At 42.3% G+C, this 22556-nt stretch overlaps 2 protein-coding genes across 3 annotated transcripts in view; both read right to left on the reverse strand.

The window, feature by feature from the left end:
• The window catches only part of LOC127496312 (C3a anaphylatoxin chemotactic receptor-like), a 154368-nt gene extending 139204 nt beyond the window's left edge, over positions 1–15164 (reverse strand). The window contains exon 1 of one of the 2 annotated variants that reach the window (XM_051864208.1): positions 10101–10240. In XM_051864208.1, coding sequence (XP_051720168.1) covers positions 10101–10104 — 4 coding nt within the window. In that variant the 5' untranslated portion in view covers positions 10105–10240. Of the gene's footprint in view, positions 1–10100 lie in introns of both variants that reach the window. The other variant, XM_051864209.1, reaches the window with a different exon arrangement.
• A 4313-nt stretch (positions 15165–19477) lies between these two features.
• Positions 19478–22530, reverse strand: LOC127496320 (chemerin-like receptor 1). The gene is made up of 3 exons (XM_051864219.1): positions 21807–22530; positions 21460–21484; positions 19478–21290 (listed from the first exon to the last, which is right to left on the reverse strand). The coding sequence occupies exons 2-3, from the start codon at positions 21461–21463 to the stop codon at positions 20488–20490; spliced, it is 807 nt and encodes a 268-aa protein (XP_051720179.1). The 5' UTR covers positions 21464–21484; positions 21807–22530; the 3' UTR covers positions 19478–20487.
• Positions 22531–22556: the final 26 nt, after the last annotated feature.

A 22556-nucleotide genomic window follows, 5' to 3' on the forward strand; every position in this document is an offset into this window, starting at 1 on the left:
TATGGACAGAAGGGCTTAAAGCGATCCTGCTTTCTAGCTGTAGCTGCCATTTTAGTGATTGTGAGGGAGCTGAAGGGCAAATTGATGGCTTTAGGTTCTTCACTGCCTGTGAGAATTGTTGCAGCCTTAGCTTTGGGATGAGAAACAGGTTTCTGCTCTCGCCGAAAGGGTTCTGTATGCACTGGACCTGTTACACGTCAAGATATCTGAATGGCCTGAGACTTCCTTTCCAACCACTCTGCAAATTCTGGCAATGTGTAGGTCCTGGAACTACCACTCACAATAATGTGCTGGTTGAGACAGTATTCTATGAATGAGTCTCTGTAGCTGACAGGCAAATTGGTCAGTAGAGTGTCAACGTGAGAGCCACACTGCAGTTCATACCTAGAGGGACCATCCATTGTGTTCAACATGCCCACCAGCGTGTTAACAGCTGCCGCAAAGTCCTCAAACCCTTGTGCATCACCTGGTTAAATAGCTGGTGCATTGAGGATAGCTCTCAGCTCGCTCTGAATTAACTGTCTGGGTTGACCGTATCTCTGTTCGAGAGCCTGCATAGCACTGGTGTAAGGAAATGGGCTGTTGACATACCTTTTAGCAACCTGGTAAGCAGCAGGAAGATGTAGATGATCCAAGAGCACTTGATATTTATAGTCCTCAGTTAAATGTCTGTGTGGGCCAAGGATGCTGTCCAGTCCTTTCTTAAGCATAAGGAAATCACTCTCTTTCCCTGAGGAGAAGACTGCCAGCTTTAGTTTGGGTATACTATAGGATGAAGCAATGGCCATTTCTATCAGTCCAGGCATCACAGAGTTGACAGGATAATAAGTCTGTGGTTGTGGTCCAGGCCAAGGAGGTGGAGGCAGAGATAGTGGTAGATAAGGGCGTTGGGGATACATCGCTGGTTGCGCTGGCACAAGCTGAACTGGAGCTGGCACCATCTGCGGGTACTGTGGCTGCAGTGAGGCTGGCACAGATTGTACAGCAACTGGTTGACGTTGGGGTTGAACATAAGAATGCGCAGGCTGTACAGCAGCTGATTGATGCAGTGGCTGCTTGCGGGCTGGTGCAGACTGCATCGGAGATAGCTGATGCTGTGGCTGTACCAGAGGATAGGCAGGCTGAACAGGCTGAGCAGCTGTGGGGGGCCATGAATCTGACCGTCGCAGTTCAGCAAATGGTCTCTGAGGCTGTGGCCCTGGCAGGGAAGATACACGAGCTATATTGGGTGGCTGCATGCTTGGTTGTGATTGCTGCACTGCAAAAAATGCTGTTCTTATTTAGAGTTTTTGTCTTGTTTCTAGTCAAAATATCTTAAAGTTCTTAAATCAAGAAGCATTTTCTTCACAAGTAAAAATTATTTTCTTGTTTTCAGGAAAAATAAGTCCAAATTAAGTGAGTTTTTTCTTAAAACAAGCAAAATAATCTGCCAAATTGGGTAAGCAAAATAATCTTATTTCAAATCAAAAATAAGCTATATAATCTTGTTTTCAGTTTGGATTAAGATTATTTTGCTTACCCCATCGGCGGATTATTTTGCTTGTTTTAAGGAAAAACTCACTTAATTTTGACTTATTTTTCCTAAAAACAAGAAAATAATTTTTACTTGTCAAGAAAATGCTTCTTGATCTAAGAATTTTTAGATATTTGGACTGGAAACAAGACAAAAATTCTAAGAACAGCATTTTTTTGCAGTGTGCTGCTGAGGGGGCTTGTGATAGAGTGATTCCTCATAGCGTGGGGATGAGGTTACAGTCACAGGCGGCTCTAATGCAGTGTTACTCAGTTCAAGGTGAGAAAGACTCTGGTATTGTCCATAAACAGGAGATCTAGATGGAAAGGATGCCTGTCTAGCACTGTCCATTCTGATTTGAAGTTCTTTCATCTCACTGCTTAACTCTTTCCACCGGGCCTCCAAGTGATGCAGCTTTACACTTTCAAAATCTCTGTCCCTGTGAGCAGGAGTAATACAGCCCCTATAAGGGTCCTGGCTTGCAAGAGATATTCCTTGAATGCCATCTGCTGGTGAAGGATGATCATGCCTTGGAGGTGGATAATCAAGCACATAATCCTCCAAGTAGGTGGGCACCCGCCGAGTACGACTTGGACGAGGATCTGGCACTTGTTCTCCCTCGTAGTAATCTCTGGATGTAGCCATAGCGCATCTGATGTCCCGATCCGGCTCGAAGGACCAACTTGTGAGATATTCTGTGTGCAGTTAAATGGTTGGGACACTGGCCTAATTCTTCGGTCAGAAAGAACTGCAGCTACTCCAGAGTGAATGTGGTTGATCTAATATTTATTGTGTGGCTATGCACATCAACGTGCTTTGGAGTTATCAACGCACAGCAATACCACACAAGGAAAAGCAGATTTTTAAGGAATAAAGCCAAGGAACTCCATATAACTCGGCTTCTGCACGCTGCTGTCTGAACAAGTCTGAACAAGTATAACTCGCGCATGCGTGATAAGGGAATTCCTACAGTATAATGTATAATATTGTGCTGCCCTCTAGTGACAGAATAGGGAATTTTGAACACAGCCCGTTGCTGTTTTTCTGCAGACCAATGTGAAAATCGGCATGTTTTTTTCTGTTCTTTTCTTTTCTTATAAATAGCCTACATGAATACAATCAACAGATAGATTCTACATAATTAACATGCACGCACACACATCTTACATAAATTTGGGAATAGTAACAGTAAAGAAAAAGACAACTGAAGGACGGCATTATGATGGGATAAAAGCAAATAGAAAGTTAGGCTGTACAAAAAAAAAAAAAAAAAATCTGATGCCTTTTAGTCTGATGCCTTTTTGTCTGAGTCCGTTTCATCCGATGCCTTTTTCGTCCGAAGCCTTTTGGTCTGAGGCTGTTTCGTTCGATGCCTAATTGTACGAGACCTGACACCTGACGTCGTTTTTCCTGAGACCTTAAGACTTTCAGTCTGAGGCGCGATGCCGTTTTGTCCGATAACAGAAGCCTTTTAGTCTGAGGCATGACGCCTTTTTGTTGTATGACTGAGGTGTGAGGAAGTCCTAAAATGTACACCGTACCCGCAATAATTTCATAGCGCATCACCGCATAACTGACGTGCTGTGAAGATAATAATTTTCATATAATAAATTATTTGTGCCTCAGAGCGCGCAGAAACACAATACTAAATGCTGTCATGTTATCTTGCATTTGTGAATGCAATCGTGTGAGGCGCTTCAGGGAGAGAATTATACCAAACCACTTTAACGACAGACTTTGCTCAGGCATTACAGAATGACCAAAACAGCATTTTAGATGCTGTGCAACGAGATCGGTCATGCCATGCCATCGAAAAGTCACGTCTTTTTTGGTGCGCATCAAGGAATTTATCTAGTGCGCTGTGTCGCATAAAAAAATTATCCTACTCAGTTGAGCACATAAGTTTTTTTTTTTTTTTTTTTTTTTTTTATGCGCATTTTTAGAATTATGCGCATCTTGGCGTTTCCATCCAGCGTTTTTTAATGCGATATCCCAAAATGAGCATAAACGTGTGGATGGAAACATAGCCGAATATGCTATTCCATGATGCGCATCAAAAAAGACTGTTGTGACTTTGCGATGGGACGGCATCTGAAATGCTGTTTTGGTCATTCTGTAACGACTGAGCAAAGTCTGTCGTTATTGTTTGTCAGCGATGAAGATCAGATGAACTGCGTATATGCTGTTTGTGAGCAATTCCACAGATTTCATTTGATTTCAAATACAGCCAATAATAGCCGACATTTTACAACCAAACAGATTATTACGCCACGATAACAAAGTATGTAGCATTTCTTTACCGTTTTTATGGACATAAATATCTTAATTTACACATTAAATAAGCTACCATTGTTCAGAGAGTATGAAATGAACACACGCGTTTGCGCAGTGGTGGCGCCGGCGCCAGCAGAAACATACATTTGATTACATTTTGGAGAACAGACGGAAGAAGATCCTTTAATGTGTATTTGATCATTGTGTGTTCAGATGTTCAGCGGTTAGCTGTATAGGGGAGCGCGGGGCACAAACTAACGCGGGGTTAGTTGTAACACACGTGGTTTAAATACTTACACACACACTAGCATGAAGAAACTTAGTGTATTTACTAGTTGCCATATCGACAATATATATAAAAAAAATGCGCCAAAATTAAAAAAATCTTTGGAAGATATACCTGAACATTTATTTAACAATAGCAAAAGTAAATTTTTTTCCAGAAAAAAATAAAGAAAAAAGTATACACTGTGTCAATGAAACAAAGCCACATATTTGTACCAGACGTGTGAAATTAATGTGGAACAAAAGAAATTCTCTGAACCCTAAGTAGATTTACACAAACTGAAAAAAGTCAAAAAGCGTTAGGTTGTGTCCCGCTCTCCCCTATGTTATTATTATACAAGGACATGCAATGATATTTGGGCTACAATTGCCAGAAATAATGCTTATCTCTTCTGTGTTTGTTACAAAGATATGTAATTATGATAATAATTTAAATATCTAAAAAATAACATGCTATTGTATTGTTGTATACATACACACACACACATTATAGGCGTATATATATATAGTTACAAAGTAAGTAGTAGGCTAACTAGCTACTTGAGTAGTTTTTTCATTGAATACTTTTTTACTCTTACTCAAGTAACTATTACGATTATTACTTTCACTTTTAATTTGAGTAAATATTTCTACACTGTAAAAAATGAATGTGATTTTAACAGTAAAATATTGTAAAAACGCTACGGAAAAAAATTGTAAATAGGTTAACAGTAAGTTCCAGTACTATATACAGGGAAAAACTGTAAAAGCTCTTACCAGACATTTTATGTAATTTTCACAGTAAAATGCTGTAAATTTTACAATTTTTAGAAGTAAAAAAGAACAAATCAATGTATAATTTACAGTCAAAAACTGTAAACTGATATTCCCACAATTCCCTGTGTGACACTCCACATTTGAAAGTATTTTGTTTAAAAAATCATGTTTCTTAATAGTTTTTGTTATCAGTTATGTACATTAGGGTTTTATGTTACATCTTCTGTTGTTTAATGAATGTTTATTGCATTATGTAAGTGTTGTGGGTTACCATGATGGTGTTTTGCGTTTGCGTGAATGACACTTTGCACCCTCTTTATATTAGTACATACTTCAGCCAGTGGAAAAGCTACTTGTGATGAACTCTGATTCTTCATGTGGCTTTCTCTTTTACCACCTGAATTATTATGGTGGTTGTCAGTATATGTTAAAGGTACAAAACAGATTTTAGTAGTAGTGTGCATTGTTGAATTTACTGGTTTACATTCAAATTTTCTTGTTTGTAAATTACAGTTTTATACTGTAAAATTGACAGTTTGTTCTGTAAATGTGTTTACAGTTTTTCTGTATTTTTTACAAAATTATTCTGGCAACCACAGCTGCCAAAATTATTTTGTAAAAACTACGGAATATTTTTTACAGTGTACTTGTACATTACTTGAGTAGCCTACAGTTTTTGGATACTCTACCCACCTCTGATTCTGAAACATCAACAAAATGACTTTTTTGGATCACAAAAGGAGAATAAAAAAAAAAAAAAACAATGTCCCACTCGCGCTCATCCATAATGACAGTAAATAGCGACCAGCATCAAGCTTTTTAAAAAAGACACAAAAGTATCACAGAATGATCCCATGCGACACGTGCAGTACATTCCTATACAAATTTATAGTATTATTTTAATGAAAATCCTGACCTTGGCTGTTGGTCTTCCATGCTCGACTGTGTGTTCGTGAGACTCTATTAGCGCCACAGTTTACTCCAACTCGCCCAGATAAAGCACATAAGTTGTGAGAAATCAAGATTAACTAAAATGCGACATGAAATACAATCCATGTACTTTTTTTTCTCTCAGGTAAATATATCTGTTGTGTTCATTGCAACAAAAAATGATCGTGTTCACATCTGTCAAATGTCATTCTGACTGTCATTTCACCAAATGACATGGTATACCCCTGAACACTTTGCACAGGATAATTCTGATACTTTTGTGTGTTTTTTAAAAGCTTGATGCTGGTCGCATATATTGATGCCATTATATGGACGAGCTCGAGGTGGACATTTTTTGAAAATTCTCCTTTTGTGGTCTGAAAAAGAAAGAAGGGCATACAGCATTAGAACAAAACCAGGGTGAGTAAATAATGACTTAATTTCCATTTTAGGGTGAACTTTCTCTTGAATGCTTTTGCAGTGTAATGGTGGAAAAGGCCAATTCACACTGCACTGACAGACACAGACCAACGGCGACAGTCACCAGATTACAGCACGTCACTTATCAAACATTCTAATTCCGATTAACTGTATGTTCAATTGGTGAAAACAAGCACAGAGACAGCAATAGACAGGGGTAACACACTGATCCGACAAAACCACCTGACAAAGTGTCTGTTGCCATCTGTTGGTGCTGTGTGAATTGGTCTATATACAGTATCTCACTGAAGTGAGTACACCCCTCACATTTTTGTAAAAATTTTACTATATCTTTTCATGTGACAACACTGAAGAAATGACACTTTGCTACAATGTAAAGTAGTGAGTGTACAGCTTGTATAACAGTGTAAAGTTGCTTTCCCCTCAAAATAACTCAACACACAGCCATTAATGTCTAAACCGCTGGTCACAAAAGTGAGTACACCCCTAAGTGAAAATGTCCAATTTGGGCCCAATTAGCCATTTTCTCTTACCGGTGTCATGTGACTCGTTAGTGTTACAAGGTCTCAGGTGTGAATGGGGAGCAGGTGTGTAAAAAATTTGGTGTTATTGCTTTCACTCTCTCATACTGGTCACTGGAAGTTCAACATGGCACCTAATGGCAAAGAACTCTCTGAGGATCTGAAAAAAAGAATTGTTGCTCTACATAAAGATGGCGTAGGCTATAAGAAGATTGCCAAGACTCTGAAACTGAGCTTCAGCACGGTGGCCAAGACCATACAGCGGTTTAACAGGACAGATTCCACTCAGAACAGGCCTCGCCATGGTTGACCAAAGAAGTTGAATGCATGTGCTCAGCGTCATATCCAGAGGTTGTGTTTGGGAAATAGACGTATGAGTGCTGCCAGCATTGCTGCAGAGGTTGAAGGGGTGGGGGGGTCAGCCTGTCAGTGCTCAGACCATACGCCGCACACTGTATCAAATTGGTCTGCATGGCTGTCGTCCCAGAAGGAAGCCTCTTCTAAAGATGATGCACAAGAAAGCCCGCAAACAGTTTGCTGAAGACAAGCAGACTAAGAAACCATGTCTGTCTGTGGTCTGATGAGACCAAGATAAACTTATTTGGTTCAGATGGTGTCAAGCGTGTGGTGGCAACCAGGTGAGGAGTACAAAGACAAGTGTGTCTTGCCTACAGCCAAGCATGGTGGTGGGAGTGTCATGGTCTGGGGCTGCATGAGTGCTGCCGGCACTGGGGAGCTACAGTTCATTGAGAGAACCATGAATGCCAACATGTACTGTGACATACTGAAGCAGAGCATGATCCCCTCCCTTCGGAGACTGGGCCGCAGGGCAGTATTCCAATATGATAACGACCCCAAACACACCTCCAAGATGACCACTGCCTTGCTAAAGAAGCTGAGGGTAAAGGTGATGGACTGGCCAAACATGTCTCCAGACCTAAACCCTATTGAGCATCTGTGGGGCATCCTCAAATGGAAGGTGGAGGAGTGCAAGGTCTCTAACATCCACCAGCTCCGTGATGTTGTCATGGAGAAGTGGAAGAGGACTCCAGTGGCAACCTGTGAAGCTCTGGTGAACTCCATGCCCAAGAGGGTTAAGGCAGTGCTGGAAAATAATGGTGGCCACACAAAATATTGACACTTTGGGCCCAATTGGGACATTCTCACTTAGGGGTGTACTCACTTTTGTGGCCAGCGGTTTAGACATTAATGGCTGTGTGTTGAGTTATTTTGAGGGGACAGCAAATTGACACTGTTATACAAGCTGTACACTCACTACTTTACATTGTAGCAAAGTGTCATTTCTTCAATGTTGTCACATGAAAAGATATAATAAAATATTTACAAAAATGTGAGGGGTGTACTCACTTCTGTGAGATAACGTATATATATATATATATATACATAGAGTCAAACTAAAATTTATTCAGACACCTACATTTCATTCATTACTTCAGTTTACTCACTATAGTTTAAAAAAAAATTGTAATAAAATATGACAAGATCTCAGAGTTAAACTGTGTGAGAAAATATTAATCTTAATTATGTCAGTTAACACTTAAACAAAACATGGTCAGGTCAAAGCGTCTGAATATTTTTTGGTTTTTATAAATTTTACTGGTAGTACACTGTATGAAGAATTTTTGGGTATAATATGTCACAGTTTACTTTATTTTGCTATCCTCACTTACATAAATGAACTATAGTGTCCTGCACCCACTAGTAAAAATATAGCAAAAATATCAAAAACGTCTGAATAATTTTGGTTTATATATATATATATATATATATATATATATATATATACAGTTGCAAGAAAAAGTATGTGAACCACTTGCAGAATCTGTGAAAATGTGAATAATTTTAACAAAATAAAGGAGATAATACAAAATGCATGTTGTTTTTTATTTAGTACTTTAGTACTTTTTAGTACTTTTTTATTTCATTTATTTTCATGTTGTTTTTTATTTAGTACTCTCCTGAGTAAGATATTTTACATAAAAGATGTTTACATAAGACCAACAAAAAAAAATAGCTGTATTCATTGAAATAACCCTATTCATAAGTATGTGAACTATTGATTCTTAATACTGTGTGTGGTTACCTGGATGATCTACGACTGTTTGTTTGTTTTGTGATGGTTGCTCATGAGTCCCTTGTTTGTTCTGAGCAGTTAAACTGAGCTCTGTTCTTCAGAAAAATTCTCCAGGTCCTGCAGATTATTCAGTTTTCCACCATCTTTTGCATATTTGAACCCTTTACAGCAGTGACTGAATGATTTTGAGATCCGTCTTTTCACACTGAGGACAACTGAGGGACTCAAACACAACTAATAAAAAAGGTTCAAACATTCACTGATGCTCCAGAAGGAAACATGATGAATTAATAGATGGGGGGTGAAAATATTTGGAATTTGAAGATCAAGGTAAATTGTATTTAATTTGTCTTCCGGGAAACATGAAAGTATCTTCTGTTGCTTCCGAAGGGCAGTACTAAATGAAAAAAATGTATATTTAAACAAAATAAGAAAAATTTGGAGATCTTCATCCTATTCAAAAGTTTTCACCCCCCGATTCTCAACGCATCGTGTTTCCTTCTGGAGCATCAGTGAGTGTTTGAACCTTTTTTAATAGTTGTGTTTGAGTCCCTCAATTGTCCTCAGTGTGAAAAGACGGATCTCAAAATCATTCAGTCACTGTTGTAAAGGGTTCAAATATGCAAAAGATGGTGGAAAACTGAAGAATCTGCAGGACCTGGAGGATTTTTCTGAAGAACAGAGCTCAGTTTAACTGTTCAGAACAAACAAGAGACTCATGAAGAACCATCACACAACAAAAAAAACAGTCGTAGATCATCCAGGTATCCACACACAGTATTAAGAATCAGTGGTTCACATACTTATGAATAGGGTTATTTTAATAAATTCATCTATTTTTTTGTCTTGTGGATTATATGTAAACATCTTTTATGTAAATTATCTTACTCAGGAGAGTACTAAATAAAAAATAACATGCATTTTGTATTCCTTTATTTTGTTAAAATTATTCACATTTTCACAGATTCTGCAAGTGGTTCACATACTTTTTCTTGCAACTGTGTGTATATATATATATATATATATATATATATATAGTTTTTTTTTTAAATATATATTACATTTTTAAATTGTGGCAAATGTATTCATGATGAGATACATTTCCATAGAATAGTTTAAATGTTATTAAAATGTTATTAATGTATATTATATTATATTATATTATGATTTGATTGGTTTAAGCAGGCACAGTGCATTGACTGTATCTTAAACAGTTTTGCATTTACTACATCCTGAGAGGTGTTTAAAAAATATGTCATGTGAATAAAACATATTCAGTTCTTACCCATTTTTGAGCTGTTAATGCACTGGGACAAGCCGAGTCTTGATCTTGGTATGTCTTCTTAGTCTTGCTGACAGATTGTTGGTAACAGACAGCAAACCCTGACACTACATTGATTTGCTGCACTGATAATTGGCCTTCAGCAGAATTGATGAAATGATTACAGATGTGTCATCGCAGAGTCTTTCCTGCCACAGAATGTTCATGTAGCTCATGGTGCTAGAATTCAATTTAATTGTATGAACTGATAAAAATGTATATATCTTAAGTGTTTTGGATAACAGTGCCAATGTGAATTGGATCATACAATTATGTTTCACTGATTAAACTGAAGTGACAAAAATAGTAGGTTATGTTTGGTCTGAAGTAAAAATGAAACATTAATGACTAGAAACACACAAAGACAAGTGTAGGCTACATGTTAATTGTTTATCAAGATATTTCATTAGCAATGAAAGATATTTCATTAGCAAGAATTGCTGAAATGTGCCGTCATTCTAAAAACCACAAGTGGATATACTGTGCAAAAACTGCAACAATTCATCTAATTCAGATAATAATTTGATCGGATTGGTTTTAAACCATTATTAATTACAATGAACTTTCCAGAGGAGGTGAAGGTGTCTGTTGCCTAATCATCACCACGAGGACAGGAAACAGACTGGACGGAGACCTGGAATACATGGTGATGGTGATACATGGAAGTTAAAGCCCGCAGAAAATATAGTGCAGTTGTTTCAACCTGCGTTTTCAAGTTGAAACAACAATTATACTTGTTCATTCAACTTTTAGCCTAGTTGAGGACAAAAAAAAAATCTTACTTTTTCTTGTTGTCTGGACAATCTATAAAAATGTGGTTTCCATTCAGTCGGACAGACCGACGAATAGGAATCTCGCTAGAGAGGCCAATCTACTTCGAGTGTAACTACAACGAGCCAATGCACATTGGCATGCAATCATATGCATCAGCTGCTCGCCTCGCAGCGCGGGTATATAACGAGCAGCAGGTGCGTTGCATCTTCAGCTTTTCGCTTCGGAGCCGAACGGTGTTTGTTCCTGTTCTCTGCAAGCAAGTGTCTGCTAGAAGACGAGTCAAGCTTTTTGATTGAACTTCTCTTTTTTCGGGCGAACTTCGGGCGAACAGCACAGCAGCGGGGTCGAAGTCCTCTCTTTATTTTCTGTTTTTTGTTTCGTTTGCCATTATAGAGCAAATAGCTGTTTTGACAGCGTCAGAAGGCTGTTCTCACGGCCGGTACGGTGCGCTTCGAGCGCTGAAAGCCGTTTTTACGGCTGATAAGAGTGAGCGCCTTCAAAGAGAGAAAGAGCACACAACAGGCTGCACACAATCCCTGTCTGTGTTGCGGCGGCCGTTCCCCTGCGTGCTTCAGCACTCTAAAAGAGTAAAGTCCCTAAAAGAGCTTACACAAGTAGAGCTTGCGTCTTTTTAAAGATGACATTCTATTTGTGTGTTTCTGGATGCGGTCGTTTCCTGTCCTCACTGACGGCCACGATCACTGTTTCACATGTCTGGGCGCGTGCTGAAACGATGTTTGTGGGTGGTTCATGTTTTCGTATGAGAACATGATCACGTCGACACGCCGGTCGTGACTCTTCTTTCTCCGGGAAGCTTGAGTCCCCTCTGTTGTTGGCCAGCTGCCGCTTGTGTGTGTAAAAGCACAGCCGCGGGTCTGTCCGACACTCTGGGAGACCGCGGAGATCAGCGAGAGCAAACCTCTCGCTCCTCTGCGTGTCGTGTGCAGTCGAGCCGTCGGGCTGCAGCGCGGGTTGTCAGGGCAACCCAGCGCTCGCTCGGCGCTCTAGATGCGCGGTCTCCTTGTCTAATCTCCATTGTAGCGCCCTCTCTGGTGCACAAGAAGAGGTCTACTTTGGTGAAATGGCTTGGGTGACTTGAGGTTGAGGGGTTCCTTCGGGGAACCAACCCCCTAGGGCCCCTCCCTCTCTAGCGCATTACATGCTGTGCAGCTTCTGGATTGGATTGCTGGTCCTTTTCATAGGGGAACCTAGCGATTGCAGCATCGGAGAGAGGGCTGTTATGCTCTGGAAATGAGGGTGACGCTGCCCACTGTAATGGTGTGTGCTTATGCTGACTCAGATTCGGAGTTTACAGCCATGCTTTCCCGGGTGTTCCGGATGTGCATGAAAAACTTGGCAGTATGGAGCTATATCGGTGCCATAAATATGGAACGCCAAAAGTGCCAAAATCTGCATAAGTTTTTACTCTCTCACCACCCTTATGGGTGGGGTGGCTGTTCACAGACCACACCCACCCTGCATGTGAGGCCAAGGCACTCTTTATGCATGAGGGTAGTTCTGAGCCAGGGTTGAGCTGCGCTTGTTGACTAACCGTGATCAAAGTCAAGGCGCAGGCCTTCGGCCAGACGATGTCCACCTCAGTGGTCCAGAAGCACCCCACTGGCTTTTACCTTGCTGAGGTGCAAGAGGTCGTCAAGCTAAACGCTTTCTCGACACTCCCATCTCACAAGGTGGCCTTTTCGGTGACACTGTTGGGGACTGAGCCCAGCAGTTCTCCTCAGTTAGTGGCAGACCGGGGAGCCTCCCCCGACAAACCATTGAGTTCCTCGTGGGCCCTCAGTCTGCTCGTTGCCAAGGGTGTCGTCCCCTGCAAAAAAAAACACTCCGGCCCAGTCTGCTCTACTGTGTCCGCTGCAGGAAGATGACGCCTCCCGTCTCTGCTACTGTTTAAGTGGTTAGTGAAAAATCACCCCTGAGACGGGTGACCCAGAGATGGGTGGGGGCTGCCCCCCCCCCGGAGGAGGGCCGGGTGGTAAATCCTGTTTGTTGGGTTTGTTTCTGTTCTCCTGTTGGTCCAACAGCCAGCGGTACCCAAATTTTCAAAAAGAGAGCAGTTCCTCCATCTCTGGGTCTGAAGAGGGCTCGGAGAGCAGTAGGAGGAGAAAAGCCTCACCACTCTCATCCCCCTCTTCCTTCGCCAGAGGGCAGCAGCGTGCAGTCGAGAAGGCAGCAAAGCCTCTCCTGCGCCCCCTGCCCAACCGTGGAACCAGGTAGGTGTTGCACAGCACACTCTGACCCCGCTTCGGGCTGCCTCCCAGAGAGAGCCTCCCGAGCTGCGTCCCTGTGTTCCACCTCGCTGCCTCACTGTGGGTACGCCTGCGGTCCCTTTGATCCCACTTGTACGGTCTCTGCGAGCCTGGTTAGCGCTCCCCAGTCCGTCTCGCTGGCTCATTCGGACCATCGGGCTCGGCTATGCGATTCAGTTCGCCCGGCGTCCCCCCCAAGTTCAGGGGCATCCACCTCACTGCAGTGAAGGCTGTCGATGCCCGTGTCTTGCGGGCGGAGATCGCAGTCCTACTGGCGAAGGACACGATAGAGCCGGTCCCTCCAGCCGATATGAGGTCAGGGTTCTACAGTCCCTACTTCATTGTACCCAAGAAAAGCGGTGGGTTACGACCGATCCTGGATCTGCGAGTTTTGAATCTTTGAATCTGCGAGTTACTTTCATGTTTCGATTCTTCCGCAACACAGGCCATTCCTGCGTTTTGCGTTCGAAGGTCGAGCATATCAGTACAGAGTCCTACCCTTCGGGCTGGCCCTGTCTCCCCGCGTCTTCACGAAGGTCGTGGAGGGAGCCCTTGTTCCCATGAGAGAACAGGGTGTTCGCATCCTCAACTATCTCGACGACTGGCTCATTCTGGCACAGTCCCGGGATCAGTTGTGCGAACACAGGGATCTGGTGCTCAGACACCTCAGCCAGTTGGGTCTTCAGGTCAACTGGGAAAAGAGCAAACTCTCCCCGGTGCAGAGGATCTCTTTTCTCGGTATGGAGTTGGATTCGGTCGAACAGATAGCACGCCTCACAGAGGAACGTGCTCAGTCGGTGTTGAACTGCCTGAATATGTTCAACGGCAGGACAGCGGTTCCACTGAAATTTTTTTCAGAGGCTCCTGGGGCATATGACAGCCGCAGCGGCAGTAACCCTGCTCGGTCTGCTTCATGTGAGACCGCTTCAACACTGGCTACGCCCATCTCGGGACCCGGCCGTGGAGCAACGCGGCACGTTCCGGGTGCCAATCACTCAGGAGTGCCGCCAAACCTTCAGCCCATGGTCGGACCCCTTGTTTCTTCGGGCTGTAGTACCCCTAGAGCAGGTGTCCCGGCATGCTGTGGTATTCACGGATGCCTCTGCCACAGGCTGGGGTGCCACGTACAACGGGCATGCAGTGTCAGGGGTGTGGACGGGCCCCCATCTGCATTGGCACATCAACTGCCTCGAGTTGCTAGCGGTACGCCTTGCCCTGAGCCGCCTCAAAGGGCCGCTACGGGGCAAGCATGTACTGGTCCGTACGGACAACACTGCGACCGTTGCGTACATCAACCGTCAAGGTGGTCTACGCTCCTGTCGCGTGTCGCAACTCGCCCCCCATCGAGCTATCACGAGCTGCGTGGCCAGGAGAGTGGCGACTCCACCCCGAGGTGGTCCAGCTGATTTGGAGAGAGTTCGGAGAGGCTCAGGTAGACCTGTTTGCCTCACCAGAAACCTCCCATTGCCGGTTGTTTTACTCCCTGTCCGGGGGAACACTCGGAACAGACGCACTGGCGCACAGCTGGCCCCGGGGCCTTCGCAAATATGCGTTTTCCCCAGTGAGCCTACTTGCACAGACCCTGTGCAAAGTCAGGGAGGACGAGGAGCAGGTCCTGCTAGTTGCGCCCTATTGGCCCAACCAGACCTGGTTCCCAGAACTCTCACTCCTCGCGACAGCCCCTCCCTGGCCCATTCCTCTGAGGAAGGACCTTCTTTCTCAGAGACGGGGCACTCTCTGGCACCCGCGTCCAGACCTCTGGAAACTCCATGTCTGGTCCCTGGACGGGACGCGGAGGTTCTAGGTGACTTACCCCCTGAGGTACTTAACACCATCACTTCGGCACCGTCTACGAGACGGGCTTACGCCTTGAAGTGGAACCTGTTCGTCGAGTGGTGTTCTTCTCGTCGAGAGGACCCCCGAAGATGCTCGATCGGTGTCGTGCTTTCCTTCTTGCAGCAGGGGTTGGAGCGTAGGCTGTCCCCCTCCACCCTCAAAGTCCATACTGCTGCTATCTCCGCATATCATGACCACATAGATGGCAAGTCTGTTAGTCAACACGACCTGGTCGTCAGGTTCCTTAGGGGGGCGAGGCGGTTGAATCCTCCTCGTCCTCCCTCCATACCCTCTTGGGACCTTGCTCTGGTGCTGAGAGCACTTCAGATTGCTCCCTTTGAGCCCTTGCAATCAGCAGACTTAAAGATTCTGTTATGAAGACTTTGCTGCTGGTTGCATTGCAGGTCCCCTACCCTCTTGATGGAGGCCAGTCTTTTTCAGTCGACGAATCGTGCCTAGAGTTCGGGCCGGGCGACGGCCACGTGGTACTGGGACCCCGGCCTGGCTGTGTGCCCAAGGTTCCTACCACTCCCTTCAGGGACCAGGTAGTGAGCCTGCAAGCGCTGCCCCCGGAGGAGGCAGACCCAGCCCTGGCTTTGCTTTGTCCAGTTCGCGCTTTGCGACTGTACGTAGACAGAACTCAAAGCTCCAGGACCTCAGACCAGCTCTTTGTCTGTTACGGAGGCCAGCAGAAGGGAAAGGCTGTCTCCAAGCAGAGGATGGCCCACTGGATAGTGGATGCCATCGCCCTGGCTTACCAAGCTCAGGGCATGCCCTGCCCGCTCAGGTTGCATGCGCACTCCACGAGAGGCATTGCATCTTCCTGGGCGCTGGCTCGTGGTGCCTCGCTAACAGACATCTGTAGAGCTGCGGGCTGGGCGACACCTAACACGTTCGCTAGATTCTATAGCCTTCGTGTCAAGCCGGTCTCCTCCCGTGTTCTCACCTCAGGTCAGAGGCACGGAGAGGCCCCGGCTTAGTGTCGGCTTGCTGCGCTTACATGCGCTTTTTCTCCAGAGAGTCCCTACAAGGCAGACCCTGTTGAGTCCTCCGATCTCCCTTCGGCAGCCGACGTGGTGGAGCTTCTGGCGCTAGGCCTATACTCCGTTGTATCCTTGAGAACCGGGGTTAGGCTGGGTACCATATGTGTGACCCTACTGGGATCCCATATGTCTAGTTCCACGGTTGCTCCTAAACAAAGCCTGTGTCTTTCCCTCTGGGAGAACCCACCTCTCATTGAGTTGGAGTCACCCCAGTTCTTCCATATGTAGTACAGCCTATGGGTTAGTCCATATGTACTTCTCCACATAACTCCTTCGGGGAAGGATGTGGCTTCCGCAGCGTTCCTTCCCACCGGAAGGGTACGCTTTCCCAGCGTTATCCTATAGTCTCACTGAATGGGTTTTGGGGAACAGCAGTGATCGACACTCTCTGTGTTAGCCCTGTCCCACCGTCCGTAGGCAAGGGGGTTCAGGTGGCTTACAACAGAGCGCTGGAAGGGGGCAGCCCCTGTGGCGCTTTGGTAGGGATTCCTATTCGTCGGTCTGTCCGACGTACGTCGAACGTGACCGACTGAATGGGAACGTCTCGGTTACAAAGGTAACCCTCGTTCCCTGAAGGGACGTACGTCCTGTCGCCACAGTCGCTGTACCCCGCTGATGCTGCCGCCTATCCGGTTCGGCTCCTCAGCGAAAACCTGAAGATGCAACGCACCTGCTGCTCGTTATATACCTGCGCTGCGAGGCGAGCAGCTGATGCATATGATTGCATGCCAATGTGCATTGGCTCGTTGTAGTTACACTCGAAGTAGATTGGCCTCTCTAGCGAAATTCCTATTCGTCGGTCTGTCCGACGTACGTCTCCGTTCCCTCCTTCAGGGAACGAGGGTTACCTTTGTAACCGAGACGTTATGTCCACAAAAAAAAAAAAAAAAAAGTTTGAAATAACTAAATCACTAAATTATTTTTACTGTGTAGTTATTAATATTTAATAAATGTTGCCTTTAATTTATTATGTTAAAAAATAGTTTATTGATTAATAAATGTAAATATTATTTGAATGTTTCATTTAAGCCTCAAGTGTCAAAGATTGGGTCATTTCATTTCTATTCCTGTTCCACTCTGCGAATGAGATTTGCGTTTGGATTGGGAATGTTGTGAGGAGGAAAGCCAGGTGTTCCTCTGCGAATGCACTCTCGAACACCATCACTAAAGATTGCTTGAGCTTTTTCTGAAAATCTTCACACATAAATATGTACAAGAAGGGATTCAGGCAGCTGTTCAAGTAGGCAAGACTGATTATAAAGAGCCCTATCTGGTTGAAAACATACTTGAAGCTGGTCAGCTCGTCCGATGGGTTTGCAGCAGCAGTATTAACATCAAGAGACATGGCATCTGACGCAGTGGCACATCCGGTGGCACTTCCAGTCTTCATTGGCATGTGTCACTTAAAAGGTGTGGCATGTGCCAGTGGATAGTGGCATGTGTCAGTGGATAGTGGCATGTGCCACTGACATTGTCGCGAAACACTAACACTGTGTCGCGGTCTCACGGACCATGTCGCCGTATGTTGTGACGCCTGCAGGAGTGACTGACAGATGAGTTGAGCAGCTATACTGACGTAATTGCTCAAAATCCTAAATAAATAGCGAAAAAGAGACGTTTTTTTTTTTTTTTTTTTATCCAATTAAACGTATTAAAGTCGGTCATATTTTTTCAAACGTCAGCTTTGTGGAAAAAATACTATAGTAAATACTATAGTGTTTTTGAACCATAGTACTATAGTAAAGTACTTGAATTAATTTGTTGTGGTAATTCTATAGTTGCTGTGGTAATATAACAACTATAGTAATGTAAACAAATTACTTTACCCAATACTGTACTAAGTTTTCTACGACTATAGGGTATATTATACTACAATACACTACAGTTAACTGTTGTAAAAACTAAAGTATACTACAGTATTTATTACAGTTTATCAGTTCACTATAGTTAATACTACAGTATGCTGTAGCATTCATTAACAAATTGTTGTAAATACTATAATATATACAGTATACAACAATTTACTATAGTATGGTTCAAAAACACTATAGTATTTACTATAAATTACTATAGTATTTTTTTCACCGGGGGCGCCACAGGTTTGCCAACTCTCAGGCTCTGTCTCGCTCTCACTCTGCCCAAGTAAACCTCAGGCCAAACGGGCAACCCTGCTTTGACGAAACAAAGTCTCAGCTTTCAAATTTTGTAACATTCTTCCAACCAAACCAGCGCTGTCCTGTCAATGTATTTGAATGGGCTTAAGCAAAATAGAGGACAGCTTCACTATAATTGCAGAAATTTAACTGGTAAACATTACAGCATATGTTGCATTAATCACTCTGTTGACGACATTTAGCTACATTATCATTTTATTCTAGAGTGATGGAGAGGCAACATTAATCTGTTTTTCTTGTATTTAACCCTCAGGTATTCCTTACTTATGGGTCACATTTCATATTTCTTGGTGGGCAATGTTTCTGTACACCTTAGGTGTAACTATTTTTAATTAAATGTTCTGTATTTTACAGAAAATATTTCTCATATATATATATATATATATATATATATATTACAATTAGTGCAGCATTTAAGGTTAAATAGAGAAAAGGTTTATAGATTCCAATGCGAAGAGGCAAATATTTTGTCCAGAAAAATAATTTTCATTTGTAATGCCATGGTTTATATGGCTATACATGTATCTAGTCTAGTTGCTCCTAGCTACCGGTCTTAACCGATTACTTATTTTAAAGTTTTGCATTTGAATAAATATTTAGACATGATCAATCACTTGATTTTTTTTAAATGTTAAGTTTTACTGACTTGAAGTATGCTAATGCATCTATCTTATAAAAAAAAAAAATCCATTGCTTTAACTTACACATTTGTTGAGCCTCCTTTCTTTCTTTGCTTACTGAAAAAGGTTTATACATTTTTTCATGACTTCAGTTCATGACTTAACTGTGGGGATTACTCTACAATAACCACAAATTCATTTGAAATATAGATATAATTTAATATGTGGTAAGTAGTTCTCATCTATGGTTTTAATATTTCACAAATAATTTTATGGAATTATGTAATTAGACAAATGCATTTTTAACAATGTGAACATGCATTCCTTCTGGAGATACCCACATGCTTTGTAAAAAGATTTGACTTTCTGTAGCTAGTAGCCACATTGTAATATCCAGTTTCTGCAGTATCTACACACCTACATTACTCTGCAGTATAAGAGCTATTGTCAAGGCAGCACACTTCTTGAATGGTGCCAGTTTTCACAATTCATTTCACAATGGTAAGTGTCACTTTTTAATGGTTTGTGGCATTTTCTCTCATGCTAATTTAAAATTATATAAAATACCTGACTGTTATTGGTATAGTGGTATAGTGTCAATTTGTGGTGGCACATATGACATACTCCTGCTGGTTGGTACCACTTTAATTAGAAAGATTATTATAAAAAAAATACATATTTATAATATGTAGTTAAATACACTGTCAAAACTAAAAAAAGTAAATATAAATACATATAACAGGCCACAGTTTTAAACATAAGCCGTAACCTAATGGTTGATGTAAAAATTAATGGATATAAAAAAATCCCATGTATGAAAGCAACGTAATTAATTAAATGTCATTCTGCCTTTAGGTGCGTATGTCACACCATCTACATAATGGACAGCCAGCAGCATGTGTCACTATAGGCTACTGGAGGTGGCACAGCATACAATACAATATGCCAGTGGATAGTGGCACATGCCAGTAAAACTTGTGACATGTGCCAGTTAATTTTCGTAAGGTTTATCTTGTGCTGACCAATATACACTTAGCCTACTTATACTGGCACCTACCGGCGTGCTTGTAGCATCATTCAAAAACGCGCCTGTTAATGCGGTATTCGGATGAGGGTTCATGCCACGTTCCAGGCAACCCGTAACCCGTCTTTTTCCAACCTTCTACCCGTGAAAGTGCACTGGAACGGCAGTCAAACCCGTGACTTCCCACCCGTGAACTCGTACTAGATCTATGTGCTCCTAGTTCCGCGCTCTGACGTCACATAGCCCGCGAAACAACAATGGCAGCCCCTACGGATGCAGTGTTTATGCAAGTGCACGGTAAAATAACGTAAAATAAAAGGTATAACAGCTTCTCTTGCCTTATGCGCTGTTTTTCCTCCTCCGTTTTCCCTCAAAACCTTTGGCGAGAGAAATAATTGTAAATGAGCTAAGCCCCGTATGGTCCGCCACGCTGGTTTGTATAAACTAGGCAGTTTGGCGTGATCCACTGGCACTATCCACTGACACATGTCACTATCCACTGACACATGTCACTATCCACTGGCACGTGTCACACCTTTTAAGTGACACATGCCAATGAAGACCGGAAGTGCCACCGGATATGCCATTGCGTCAGATGCCATGTCACTTGATGTTAATACCCCCTCTCTGGGTTTGTCGTATTCATTTCATGCAACCACGCTTCAATGAATTTGTGAACATAAAAGGAAAGCCAGCAGAAGAAGAAGGACATGATTACAGCCAGGATAATACGGAAGGGTTTTAGTTTATAATTTTTCCGGAGGTGCTTAACTTGTACTCCGATCGCCACATACGAAGCGGAGATTATGACAAACGGGAGGAGAAAACCCACCACAAAACGGTACACTACCTGCCTCTTGTATGTTTCTAGTTTCTGAATGTCTTTTATGCACTTTGTTTGTTGTGCAGAAATGGAAAGCGTTTTCCGAGAGATGACTAAAGGCAGGCTGCAAGCGACTGACACTAACCAAATAAGCAGGCAAATTATCCTTGCTTTCATGACTGTTCGTTTGGTCCTGGCCCACACCACCACCCAGGTGGACAGGCAGCGGTCCAAACTGATCGCTGTCAGCAGGAAGGTGCTGGCAAACATATTCAACACGGTCACCAGGCTGCTCAAGAAGCACATAAAGTCACCAAAAGGCCAGTCGAACTCACGGTATTTATAAATTATATTGAATATCAGAAAGAATGAAAATAGGAAGTCTGCTACCGCCAGGTTCAGAAACCAAATGGCATTGACAGTGCTTTTCATTTTGAGGCCTGTGATGTAGATGACCAGTCCATTGCCAACAATACCAAACACACATATTATACAGTGGAGGAAAATATTGATTTTCCTTAAGGAATTTGCTGTGACATCTGCATTGCTTGTTGATGCCGTCATATTGGATGGGGCTACAGTTTGGTCTGACTCTGAAGTAAAAAAAAAAAAAAAAAAAGCAATGGCTAGAAACACACAAAAACAAGCATGTTCATTGTTTATCTAGCCTATTTCATTAGAAATGCAGAGAATTGCAACAGGATATTTCAAAATGTTGTTCACTGAAACTGCTGTATCATTCTGGTAAGAACAACAACTTACTCATTTTGACTTTTTGTTGAAGAGGCTGAAAAAAATATACACACAAAAAATGTTAACCAATATTTTTATCCAAACTCTATATGTAAAAGCATTTTTTAACATTTGAAGCTGAATTGAAATAATAAAAGGATGCTTCAGTTGATGTTTAAGGACTGTTAAAGGAACAAATTATAGTCCACTTAATTCATTTTGAAAGCATCAATGAAGTAAATGTGAGAAAACTAAAACTTTTTAAGAAAAACAAAAAAATACTAAGTGCAAATGAATAAAAACATAATGCAGAAACTGTTAAACATTTTAAAACATTTAAACTAAAAAAGAGCCTTATGTGAAAAGGTTAATCTTACCAGTTGTCTCTGTAAATAATATGTAATGCGAGTTGATTGGAAACCAGTCAGTATTCTTTACTTATCATCCCCTAACACTCAGTTAAATATCCTTGTAAGGCTAAAAGAGGAGGGGATGCTCGTTTTACGTATAATATTTACTGGAAACCCAGAAATTGCAATTGCATATTCAATTGCCTAATACTTTCTGAAGTTTGTCCAAGTCAAGGTCACTCTGTAATAAAACATTATAGTCCTGTCACAGCTCATTAGAGGGACAATCAGATGTTTGGCTCATTCTTAGGAAATAAACCATTCTTATGCCATGGGTCTCCATGACTTACTAGAGATATAATTCCAGTTAAAATCTTACATTTCAATATATGTTTGATGTTTATTAACCTGTATTTTTTTTTATTAAACTATTTAAGACATATAAAACGTCTCCTCGAGCAATCAATGTAAGATAGCATTTATTTTGTTGTCTGGTTTCTATTTTCTTTCAACACCTACATTCGCCATTAGAGGAACTGTATTTCAGTAATGGCAATTCTCAATGCGTTGTTGATTTTACTACAGACACACACATCAGACTTGATGATTTATAGTGCTTAGGGTTGGTAAACACTGCTCTTGCATAAAGAACCCAGGTTTCTCCATTCACAATGGAAAATAATTGGCTCTGATCATGTGGTGATGGATGGATGGATAGATTTATGCTTCTGTATTTTATTTAATCTTCACATTACAATAATAGAGCCCATATAATAT

The sequence above is a fragment of the Ctenopharyngodon idella genome, chromosome 15 (assembly GCF_019924925.1).
Source record: "Ctenopharyngodon idella isolate HZGC_01 chromosome 15, HZGC01, whole genome shotgun sequence".
NCBI lineage: Eukaryota > Metazoa > Chordata > Actinopteri > Cypriniformes > Xenocyprididae > Ctenopharyngodon > Ctenopharyngodon idella.